Source organism: Anguilla rostrata, chromosome 13 (assembly GCF_018555375.3).
Source record: "Anguilla rostrata isolate EN2019 chromosome 13, ASM1855537v3, whole genome shotgun sequence".
NCBI classification, from domain to species: Eukaryota; Metazoa; Chordata; class Actinopteri; order Anguilliformes; family Anguillidae; genus Anguilla; species Anguilla rostrata.
Window position 1 is genome coordinate 1,869,778 of NC_057945.1, and position 12,695 is coordinate 1,882,472.

Consider the following 12,695-nt stretch of genomic DNA (forward strand, 5'->3'; position numbering starts at 1 on the left):
CGATCCCTAGAGCCTCTGGAAAGGGAAACTCCAGTGGGTGGGATGTCTGTGGTCTTATCGCTTCTAGCACATTTTAGAGAGTAGTGCTGAGGGTCTGCTGAGAGGCTCTTGCTAAGACTCATGCGCACAGATGGGCCCCTTGGACTGGCATTAAACCTGGACCGTGCCAGTGACTGGTGGTCCCACAGAATGATGTATATGATTGGGCCATTCCAAATTGGAGAGAAAAAGGGGGGAACAGCATTTAAAAATATAGTGTTATGCTATACATTAGAGGTTCAGTCTGCTTGAATTTCTGCCTCCATCTGGAGCCCCACCCATGTGAGATCATGATTCGGCAGAACTCATAACTGACCAATGGACTTCTAGCAAAGTACATCCCAGGAAGTTAGCTGGACTTTTCTCATGTCAGTGTCAACTTGTCCCGGCTCATAGTACATAAGGTTAATGAACCTGAGAAATTAGATTCATGTAGATGCAGTAAAAAGAAAAGCTTCTTATCTCTGAACAATTGAATCCTGTAATTCTGATCTCGGTTCAGTAGACCAGCTCAGCTCAGGCTTGCCTTGGGGCCTTCAGATGTTCTCAGATCTCTGTGTGACTCCGTGTTTCTATCTCTCCCTTTTCAGAGGATATCTTTGTTCTGGAAACCAAGGATTCCCAGAATCCAATCATCTATGGACTCTTCTCTACTTCCAGGTAAGAGATGACTCTATTCCGTCATGTGTCGTGATTGGTAATTGAACTTGGTTCATCTGCTCAAAACATGATATAAATCTTTTCATGTGTCATATACTGTATGTCTGGTACTGTGTGGGATATATGTCGGAGCTGAACATGGTTCAGTCGGAGATTTTATTGTTAGTGTAACTGTTTTAAGTGTAACTGTTTAACTTATTTAAGGCTTGGCGGCTTGTGTGACAAAGCCTAGCTTAGCTCTTTTTACTGTGGTGATTTACAATGTAGTTTGACCACAGCTTTTTTTGTGTTGGTCTACACTGATAAGCAGCTCATAGACAAGAATGGCATTTCACATCCGAATCAAAAAGGGATTTATTTTGTGATTGCTTGTGAGCTTTCAAAAAGTCTGTTTGATTGGCTGCCAGCTTCAATTGCCAGAAATGTACCTTTGGGCCAAGAAAACGCCCGGAAAGACAACAGGATGTCACAGGAAACCCTGACGCGTGAGAACAATCACGCCCGCACACGCTCTCGCCCTGGGGCAGGCAGGGAGTAAGGCCAGTGGGCGGGGTCTCAGGGCCGTGGGCGGGGTCTCCGGGTGGTGGGCGGGGTCTGCGGAGGCCTGGGCGATGGGTGTTATTCTAGCCCATGTTGTTCTAAGTTCAGGCCGTTTCCTCTCTCTTGTGTAAGTAGTCCTGTGGCTGCGTTTCCTGAGCAGATGCAGGATTATATTACGCTGTGTGCTGATGAGTGATTGGTTCGATTCTGCAGATAGGTGCTGCTTGATTTCCATGTTCTGCGTGTGAAGGAACACGGGCCATGAACATTTGAGCTTGGAGTTTGGACGATTTTTCCTTTCAGCTGGTTCTGTCCTTACCGTTCTTTCTGGTGTGCTGTTTCCTGTTTGTTTGCTGGTTATAGATAAGACCATCACAGTGACGGGAAAATTGCTGCCTTGAGCTGATTAAGCTGTGAAAACATTTTTTTCTTCTCAGATTTGCTTCCAAAGAAGGTTCCAGAATGATTTGCTGTTACTGACAGGATGAGATGTGACTGATAGAATAACAGATTAAAGGTTTAGTGAGAATGACTCACTCCCCCTGCAGGTGCTTCTTTCATGGGTGTGGCAGTTTGGGATTAGCATTGTATTAATCCCACATGCAACTGCACATACTTAACAAAAACACAAGTGGTGTGTTTACATGTGATTCTGCAGGGAAAATGAAAGATTTTAATTCTTTTATCTCACTCTGTGCTTGTGTCTCTCTCCCTCTCCCCCCTCCTCTCTCTCCCCCCCTCCTTCTCTTCCTTTCTCTTCCTCTTATTTCTCTCCCTTCTGTCTCTTGTGATCTCTCTCCCTCCCTATCCCCCCTCTTTCTCTCTTTCTCCCTCTATCCCTCTCTCATCTCTCCCTCCCTCCCTTTCTTTCCCCCTCCCCACCTCATCTCTCTCTTCTCCCCCCCTCCCCCCTCCCCTCCCTCCTCTTTCCCTCTCCTCCCCCTCTCCCCTCTCTCTCCCCCCTCCCCTTCCCCTCTACCCCACCTCTCTCTCCCTCCCTCTCCCCCTCCCCATCTCTCCCTCCCCTCCCCCCTCTCTGTAGCTATGTGTTCCGGGGCTCTGCAGTCTGTGTGTACTCCATGGCCTCCATCCGGTCCGCCTTCAACGGGCCCTTCGCCCACAAGGAGGGCCCCGATTACCGCTGGGTGGAGTACAAGGGGAGGGTGCCTTACCCCCGCCCCGGAACGGTGAGGTCCTGCCCGTTTGGAAGGGCAGAGCAGAGTGGGCGGGGGGTCAGTGTTTCCAGAGAGGGAGGGGGGAGACGTAACGGGCCCCTCGATGGGTCCCTCCCAAACTCCTGACACGCTCTCAGGGGAAACTCACAGGTGCCTGGGGGTCTGATTGGGTTGAGCTGGCCAGTCCTGTCCTGGGGTACAGTTAATTAGCTTTTGGGATCTGGAGTGCCACTGTTATGTAATAATTGAAAGTTCAGCTGTTTGTATGAAATTAAAACCTACAGGATGGCAGATCTCCAGGAACAGGGTTGGTTGCCACTGTTTTAAACTAATCTGATACCAGCCCAGACTCCCAGGTATTCCTGCTTAATATTGAGGGTCTCCCTACCATACCAAAGTCAAAATGTTCATGTTTGATTTATGCTCTGAAAATGTGTTATGGGGAGGCCAAGCACTGGCCTCAGAAACTCCACTGAGAATCTGGGACCTCCTGCAGGGGAACAGGAGATCTGAGTATCTGGTTACTCTGGAGAGTCTGTGGTGATATTGGCCTGCCTCACGTGGAATGTGGTTGTGGTCCCCCCAGTGCCCCAGCGAGACCTACGACCCGCTCCACAAGTCCACGCGGGACTTTCCCGACGACGTGGTCAGCTTCATGAGAGGCCACCAGCTGATGTGGGAGCCGGTGGTGCCCATCAACCGCAGGCCTGTCTTCATGAGGACCGGCGCCCCCTACAGCCTGAAGAGGGTGGTGGTGGACCGGGTGGAGGCGGAGGACGGGCAGTACGACGTGCTGTACCTGGGGACAGGTGCGTACTGCGTGTGCGCTCAGTCATGGGACAGCAGAGATCGAGGTCGTGGTCATAAACAGACACGTTCCTAACAAAAACAGACACGTGGGTAAGGAGTCCCCCGTGCTTTAAGTGTGTGGGCTTTCACAGTGACCAGTAAGGGGCTCAGACTTCAGTCCTGAGACTGCCAGAGTGCCGACCGGTCAGAGTGCCGATCAGTTTAATTCTTTGACCGGTCGCAGATTCGATGCACCGCGATTCCAAGGCCTGAATTGGCATGTGGGTGAAAGGAAACCATGGCAACCTGCAGGCAGGCACTCTGGACCTCTGGGACGGGCGCTCTGAGTCCCCTGGTGTAGATGGGACAGACATCGCCATGGTTTCGGGAGTAAAAAAGCACGCGGGGCGCTGAGAGATCGTAAGACTGACCCGGGGTCAGTGGGGCTCTGACCTGCCTGTCTGGCCTGATATACGAGACAGGATATTTAACCTGAGGAAGCTGACCCCAGGTCAGCTCAGGGGCGTCCTCAGGTCACAGGCTTTGTCCAGTGAGTTAAAAGCCTTCACTCCCCGAGCCTGCCTTTCCTTTATTAGTGGGCGGGGCTGATGTGCCCGCCCACGTGCGGTGGCTTGACCAATGACGTGTGACTGGAAGGGGTAACACCCTTTACTTGTAAGCAGAAGAAGGGAGACCAGTCACTTATATTATTCATCATTTTTGTTATAGGCGGCTTATTGTGACTTTGGACAACTCGGAACCTGAATTAATATGTAATATTTTAAAAAATTAATAAATAAAATCCCTCTGGCTGTACTGCTTGCACAGAGCTAAAACAGGATAGGTGCCTCAATAGGAAGGTGCGTCACACTTTGAACGTCTATAGAAACCTCACCAAGCTGCCGAAGCTTATAATCTATTTATAAAATTGATTTCACTGTTAAAAGGTAGTAAAAATGTACACCCAGTTGATGCAGACAGATGCACAGCCAGACAGACCAGCAGAGCAGAGTGCAGTTCCCTTAGGGTGAGTGTCATTGCAGTCTATTTGTAGTGAGTGTTCACAGCATGTTTGCTTGCTTTTGTATTTAGCTTGGCTCTATTAGCTGATCTACACTTCTGACTGATTTGGTGTAATGGTAAGACTGAGGAGTTCAGCATGCGGACAGTGATTGCATCAGGCTAGGGGTCTGGCTGCTGGAAACATCCTTGTTTGGAGACAGGACAGTTCCCACGGCTGTCTTCACCCAGCTACACTGGGAGTGTCCTGGGACAGTCCTGATATTCTGAGCAGCAAACAAAAATATGTGTGTGTGTGTGTGTGTGTCTGAGTCCGTGAGCGTGCGTGTGTGTGTGTGTATGTGTGTGTGTGCGTGTGCATCCAGTGTGTGCGTAAGGTGTGTGTGTGCGTGTGTGTGAGTGCATGTATGTGTGTGTGTGTGTGTGTGTGTCTGAGTGCGTGAACGTGCGTGTGTGTGTGTGTGTGTGTGTGTGTGTGTGCATGTGTGAGTGTGTGAGAGTGTGTGTGTGTGCATGTGTGAGTGTGTGAGAGTGTATGTGTGTGTGTGGAGTGTGTGTGAGGGGTGTGTGTGTGGTGTTGTATGCGTGAACGTCGGTGTGTGGTTGTTGTGTGTGGCTGTGGATGTGTTGTGAGTGTTTTGTGGTGTGGTGTGTGTGAGTGTGTGAGAGTGTGTGTGTGTGTGTGTATGCTGAGCACATGCTTACAGGGGATGTGTTAGGGGTTTGAGAGGCCTGGCAGCTGCAGCTGCTGCATAAATCGTGCTCAGAGTCCAGCGCATGGTGCATGGGGCAAGTTTACAGCTGCTACGCTTTCAGTAGCTACGTAACTGCTAGATCCGACACTGGAGAATGTTCACAGGGGTCTTCCACCACAACAAAACAACATGTTTGAACTACAAAAAAACGTCTCTGCTTAATTAAGTGTGGTTGTGTTTGTGAGAGTTTGTTAGTCGGTGATGAAAGGCCTCATTTCCTTATGGAGGGGCGTGTCTAACCGGTGACCGCTCTGTTCCTCAGACACCGGGAAAGTGCTGAAGGCCATCTCCATCCCCAAGGACAACTGGGAGATGGAGGAGATCGTCCTGGAGGAGCTGAGCGTGTTTCAGGTATGGAAACTCCACATTCGGTGTCACCGCGCTCCCCTCTCATTGGTCCGTCCGTTCTGGGTCCTCTCGCTCTGATCCGGGGCCTGGAGATTAGGTTGTTGTTTTCCGCGCGAGGAGAACAGAAATAACCCATGTGAGAGAAAGCAGATCTGCGGCATTTTCCCAGAGAATCTAAATACGTCCGTGAGCAGATGGACTGGAGGGAAGAGCTCGGAAACACGGGCACCCGTGGTACGGGACCCATTTATTTCCCTTTCATATTAAAAGCGCAGATAACCCCATTTTCCACTGCTGCCCAAATAAAAGGACCACATGCATCGATGGCACCAAGGAAGGTGAAATAAATAGGCTGTAGTTCTGAGCTCCACGTGAGAAAGGGTTTGGTGTAAGAGGACCTGATAGAACAGTGAGCAAAGGGGAGCTTGTCCTATATTTTCATATTCATCCGGGCTGCACTGGCAGTCGATGTGTTGATCATCAGTTACAATACTAAAGATTGTAGAGCTAACACATTTCAAGATACGCAATCTCCAATTTAATTTAAGTACAGTGCCAGATTAAATGCCAATCAAGATTTGTTCCTGGAATGTAAATGGTGTTTACAGTCCCGTAAAGCAGAAGTAGTTCTCTAGTTTAAAAAAAAAAATTAAGAAAAAATAAAGTAGAGGGTAAAGATATGAGGAGCTCCAGCAGAGAGATGAGGGGTCCTGGGTATTTAATTAGCTTTTCTGTGTAAGAGGAGAAGGCAGAGCAGAGTGGTGTGGGCGGCTGGCTCTGAGGTCCTGGGCCTTGTCAGATATTCACGAGGGAGTCGCCTGCAGTTGGGAGGTAATGGTGCGAAACCCACACAAAGCCATCCGAAAAAAGAGCATGCCCATTCTGGGGCGAGTCAGCGCCCCTCAGCTAACAGCGCTGCCCGGTGGAATGAACCGGCGACCCGGAAACAGGTTTCAGCCTCAGATGTGCTCTCTAAAAACCTGTCTGTTCTGCTTTAAAAGGAGCAGAAAAGGCCATAGAAGTCTGCGGTGCTGAGGTTTCAGCCTCAGCTGTGCTCTCCAAAAACCTGTCTGTTCTGCTTTAAAAGGAGCAGAAAAGGCCATAGAAGTCTGCGGTGCTGAGGTTTCAGCCTCAGCTGTGCTCTCCAAAAACCTGTCTGTTCTGCTTTAAAAGGAGCAGAAAAGGCCATAGAAGTCTGCAGTGCTGAGGTTTCAGCCTCAGCTGTGCTCTCCAAAAACCTGTCTGTTCTGCTTTAAAAGGAGCAGAAAAGGCCATAGAAGTCTGCGGTGCTGAGGTTTCAGCCTCTTTGTGGCGCTGCTTGTTAACGTGGCGCCTTTTCTCTTGAACTGACAGAAGTCGGCCCCAGTCCTGAACATGGAGCTGTCGACCAAACGGGTGAGTGTTCTGAGGTGGAAATAAAGGCTGAAAAGGCTTAGCTTACATTAAGACGCTTTTTCATAGGGAATGTTAGATCTGTTTAGTTTTGCACGGGTAGACAGTTCATTAGCATTAGTGCAATAATTCCTCTGTATTATTGACTTAAAAAAAATTAAATTATAATATAGCTGAGAACAATGATGATGCCTTGTTACAGAAGTTTATATTTTGTCATCCAAAGAGCATCTGGATCATTCCTAACTGGAGTTTAAGCGCGAGGACACGACTGTTAGCTGTTGCTCTTGTGTTATTCCTGTTTTTACATTACGCGAGTGTGGTCGTGGCATGGACTGCGCTACATGCTAAACACAGTTAAGAAAGTGGTAAAATGCTAATGCTAGGACGCAGCAGCGTGGCTGAAGATGTGAGCTTCTCTCCTCCTCTTCCTCCGCGTGCGCAGCAACTGCTGTACGTGAGCGGCGATGCGGGCGTGGTCCAGCTGGGCCTGCAGCGCTGTGGGCTGTACGGACAGGCCTGCGCAGACTGCTGCCTGGCCAGAGACCCCTACTGCGCCTGGGACGGGGCCGCCTGCAGCAGCTACTTCCCTAGCAACAAGAGGTGAGCCCCGCCCACGGCCCGCCCATACCCTGCACACACCCATACCCCATCTATACCCTGCACACCTCCCTCATCCCTACCACACCCATGACCCATCTATACTGCTCCTCGCTACATACCCATGCATCTACCCAACCTGCCTATACACATACCCTGCCCAGCAACATCATCACCAGACCTGGATCAAGTAATTATTTGAAGCCCCTTGGAAAATTCCTGCAAAGATTCTTCTTGTGCATTAATGTTTAAAACAGGAATTTGACTCAAATTTACTACATAAACAGTGAACATAGCCATATTTTTTTGCAGCTATGATATTTTTGGCAAAAATGATTGAGTTTGGCTAGGTACCGGTAGAGTTAGCGTTAGCTGGCTGCTATATCAAAGATTTAAAAAGTAAGAAAATTAGCGATAGTTTGCACAGACAAACTTTATTTTTAATTAAATATTATTTTTGCTACAGCACATTTCACCCATACTGTTTGTCATCGAATCAGCTGCTAGTAACTAAGTAATTATGTTGGCTACACATTTCGGGCCGATTACAAATTCCAACAGAAATTTAACAATAATGATAATTGTCTGTCCAGCAGAAATACAGCAAGCTCAGTATTACTTATGAAGCTCTTTGCATTCTCATCTTCGCTGAAAAGCCGAACCGATCTTCACTCTTGTCTCTTGCTCGGTTCAATTTATTTTTAGTCTAAATCTTTTCTTCTACAGTCTTTCTTTTTGTGCTTTTTTTATCAGCACATGCCATTTCAGGCAAAGGCGGGACTGGTCATTTTGGTTGATTTTTCTCTGTCATTCATTTTCTCCTTGCTAGCTGTAGCACTCTCTGCATTATCTCGGTCCAGTATTATCTGTGTAACCCTGCCCTGCTCTGGCAGTGCTGTGAACATGCAAGGAGATTGACCGGCAGGTAGGGAAGCCACCTTGCAGAGAGCTGTCCTGATTGGCCACCTTGCAGAGAGCTGTCCTGATTGGTTGTTACGATTCAGGCACAGTGAAATTAGGAGTGGCTGATTCCAGAGCCTCGGGATGTGTTTCCTAGAGCTTATGAATTATCAATATCTGTTGAGATGTGAAGGAAATTTAACCAAATATGAATAATAGTGTTTTAAAACAAACTTACATACTAAACCTTTAAGGATATTTGTGAAATATGTTGTCTATGTGGATAGACTAAACATTAATTTAAGCTTAAAAAGTGTTTAAAAAGCTGAGTTTTGATTGGTTCATATGAGTCTCAATGTCTTTCGTAGGCAATTTGACACATGCAATCAATCAAGTTTTAAAAGAGATTTAGTTTGGGAGCAAGTGTGAAGTCTAATCTCAGGCTGAGGGGAAAGGCACTTTACTGAGATGGGTGGAAGAGAAAAAAATGAATATTTTGACATGAAATCCATCCTACTAAAGAACTCAATTCAGGGATCGGTTTAATGGTATGATTATCTGTTCCAAGTCAAACACATCTTTGTTTTATTTGCACCCTAAGCAGTGGAGGGTAATTGAATCTGGGGAAGTGGTGATGGCTACTGCCCTACCCTGTTCTGTTTTTCCCCCAGTACGATTGTAATACAAGACTGCAGTTTTAGAATTATTTTAGACATTTTTCCTTGGAGTGCCAGTATTTTAGTAGAAGAAATTGATTGTTTACATGGCCCGAAATGTGCCTAAATCTAAAATATTTCCACATATTATTTTGATAAACGATAACGATAATGTGCGTACACACACTTTGCAACAGGAAGCAGGGCTCATGACTCGAGGTCCACTCTCTGGCAAGGCTAGGAGAGATTATCCCTGTGTTGATTAATGACCTATAGTCATGGGCCTATTGATTTATTACAGCATCAGTCTTTTATACTTTTGTGTGTACTGTGTGGGCAATGATATCTGTTTGTTTACCTTTAAAGGATTAGCATGGTGGTTGGTCACACTTTCTAGGTTTTATGTGCTATTTGCACAAGAGGTATTGAAGAAACACGATGAGTACAGTATTAAATATGACCATTCTTTGGTTTTGGAGAAATAGGGGTGTTAAATTTATTGTCCTATTTTCAACCGGTTGAGAATGTTCTCTTCTTGGTGCGTCACACCGGCAATAACCACTCCCCTATCCATGCCCCGTAAAGAAATCTGACTGGACACACCTATGGCAAGCCGTTTTAACATTTAATAACTAGACTGGATATGTATTGCAGATATCCGTAATTCAATTCTTCCTAGTCAAAAAGAACATTTCAGATATCCACAATGACATTCTTCCTATCCACAATTGTCATTTCAGATATCCACAACGTCATTCTTCCTAGGACAAATTACGTCACTTTTGCCATTCATGTATATTGGGCTTTCAATTTCAGATATCCACAATGTCATTCTTGCTATCCAGAATGAACATTCTGGAAATCTGCAATAGAATTCTTACTAGGAAAAACTCCCATTTCAGATATCTACAATCCAATTGTTACTAGGCATAAATGTAATTTCAGATATCCAAAATGAAAAACCATTCCAGATATCGATAATGTAATTTTGAATATCCAAAATACATTGTGACTAGTAAAAATGTCATTACTGATATCCACAATTGGCATTATGACTAGTAAAAATGCAATTGTGGACATCTGTATAAATATTGTGGATATGTAATTTTGAATATCCAAAATACATTGTGACTAGTAAAAATGTCATTACGGATATCCACAATTGGCATTATGACTAGTAAAAATGCAATTGTGGACATCTGTATAAATATTGTGGATATCCATAATTGTAATTCTTCCTATCCAGAATGCAGTTTTAGATATATGAAATTGTAATTCTGGATATCCAAAAAGATAATAATTCAGTTATGACTAGTAACAATTAGATTGTCGATATCTGAAATGGGAGTTTTTCCTAGTTTGCTTTCATAAGGACGTTATAGTTGTGCTTTTATCTTCACTTGGCTAGCTAGCTAGCAAAAATTATTATTGGATATAAGTCAACGTCCTTAGTTATCGATACTTGATACTAAGTTAGCTAGCTTGTGAAAATTCAGTCTCACAAGATGAGCGCGTATCATGGAGGTAGCTATGGTAACAGGGCACGGTCTGTCAATCATAGCTAACTGTCCGTTCTGACAGTTTGGGCAAACTTTTACTGTGGGAAATTTAGGCTTAGAAAAATAAGTTTTAAAATACATTTAAATGACTGAATAATAAAAGAATTATGCACATTTGTTTTGTTGTTGCCAAAAGACAACTGGCAAGTGTTACATTCAACCACCATGTTAACTCTTGTCATGGGCATCTTTCCATATATTTTGTAATGCAGCAGTATGTGCTGTCCAAGGCAACTTTTCTGTCAGGAACGATAGATAATCAGCAGGCTAACAGAAGGCAAACCTGTTGGAGAGTAGCATACCGCCGTTATGAGGAATTGGGAAGCGCTGGACCGCTGGCAGACAGACAGCGGGCACCAGGGGCAGACTGGTGGGTGCCCGCGGGCGGGGTCACTGGTGTGTGTGACCAGGTGTGACGCTGGCGTTTCCTCCCGACTCACAGGCGAGCTCGGCGTCAGGACGTGAGGCACGGAGACCCCCGCAGCCAGTGCTACGACCTGGAGGAAGGTAAGGACCCCTACCTGCCACTCACACAGGTGCTCAGGCATACCACCTGGAGGAAGGTAAGGACCCCTACCTGCCACTCACACAGGTGTGCAGGCATACCACCTGGAGGAAGGTAAGGACCCCTACCTGTCACTCACACAGGTGCAGGATCACGGAGGATAGTAACCTGGAGGAGGTAAGACCCCTACCTGCCACTCACACAGGTGCCAGGCATACCACCTGGAGGAAGGTAAGGACCCCTACCTGTCACTCACACAGGTGCGCAGGATACACCTGGAGGAAGGTAAGGACCCTACCTGTCACACCGTGCCTAATGCCCTGAGGAGGTAGGCCCCTACCTGTCACTCACACAGGTGCGCAGGCATACCACCTGGAGGAAGGTAAGGACTCCTACCTGCCACTCACACAGGTGCTCAGGCATACCACCTGGAGGAAGGTAAGGACCCCTACCTGTCACTCACACAGGTGTGCAGGCATACCACCTGGAGGAAGGTAAGGACCCCTACCTGTCACTCACACAGGTGCGCAGGTATATGACCTGGAGGAAGGTAAGGACCCCTACCTGCCACTCACACAGGTGCTCAGGCATACCACCTGGAGGAAGGTAAGGACCCCTACCTGTCACTCACACAGGTGTGCAGGCATACCACCTGGAGGAAGGTAAGGACCCCTACCTGTCACTCACACAGGTGCGCAGGTATATGACCAGGAGGAAGGTAAGGACCCCTACCGGTCACTCACACAGGTGCTCAGGCATACCACCTGGAGGAAGGTAAGGACCCCTACCTGTCACTCACACAGGTGTGCAGGCATACCACCTGGAGGAAGGTAAGGACCCCTACCTGTCACTCACACAGGTGCGCAGGTATATGACCTGGAGGAAGGTAAGGACCCCTACCTGTCACTCACACAGGTGCTCAGGCATACCATTTGGAGGAAGGCAGTGTTCAGGGAGTATGCTGCCAAACACTTACATTTTATCCTCCTCTTTAATGATCTCATATTAGTGTACTTTATGTATTATTAACTTAAATAACTGAAGACCTCCACCTCTGACTACCGTGGAGATCTGTGACACAGTTCCTTTCCTAAGCCTTCCCCCTCGCTTGGCCTTTCCCTCACCCTGAATGCTTTCACCGCTAACCTACTGGGCAGCTAAAAGGACTGCTCCAGTATATCCTCAAAGGATACAATGCACCTCTGGCCCTCTTTAGACACTCTTTCTTTGAGCTTCTTTCTGGAATAGCAATGCCACAGGTACAGCTGTGCATCGAAAGCTAAGGTGTGCCAATGGTAATGCAATACTAACTGTTGGTTTGATTATGTAACTTTATACTCATTGATTATGAATGGGCCTCCTGTGCTTGCCTGGTGGTATTGCACCTCTGTGTTCCTGTGACTAACGCTGGTGATAAGGGGATCTAGATGAGATTGTCTGCTGAGTGATTGCAGTGTAACTGCAGTCTAAGTGAGGTAAAGTGCTCATTAACAGCCTAACAGAAAATAAAGGGTCTCTTCGCTGTTCCTCTCTTCATCTGTGCAACTGTGGTGGCAGTTAGGGTTAGGTTACCATCAGCACATAGTAATAATTGAGTAAGGATTAGATTAATCGTGAATTCTTTAATTCAAGTGTTCACAAATTCTCAGGCTTGTACCACTGCTGTACTAGGTGGTGGTTACCTAGTTTTAAAGCTCCCTCTAGTGGTGAGTTGGTGTACACGCAGGGCCGCGCAGTGAAGCAGAGGCTGTGCTTGC

The 12,695-nt window shown here is 46.8% G+C and overlaps 1 protein-coding gene across 4 annotated transcripts in view; it reads left to right on the plus strand.

Annotated features, from left to right (window-relative positions):
• The window catches only part of si:dkey-49n23.1 (semaphorin-3D), a 90,020-nt gene that overhangs the window by 73,491 nt on the left and 3,834 nt on the right, over window positions 1-12,695 (plus strand). For all 4 annotated transcript variants that reach the window (XM_064304674.1, XM_064304675.1, XM_064304677.1 and 1 more), the window contains 7 exons: window positions 630-699; window positions 2,282-2,426; window positions 3,001-3,223; window positions 5,241-5,329; window positions 6,680-6,721; window positions 7,164-7,321; window positions 10,876-10,940. In XM_064304674.1, coding sequence (XP_064160744.1) covers window positions 630-699; window positions 2,282-2,426; window positions 3,001-3,223; window positions 5,241-5,329; window positions 6,680-6,721; window positions 7,164-7,321; window positions 10,876-10,940 — 792 coding nt within the window. The remainder of the gene's footprint in view (window positions 1-629; window positions 700-2,281; window positions 2,427-3,000; window positions 3,224-5,240; window positions 5,330-6,679; window positions 6,722-7,163; window positions 7,322-10,875; window positions 10,941-12,695) is intronic.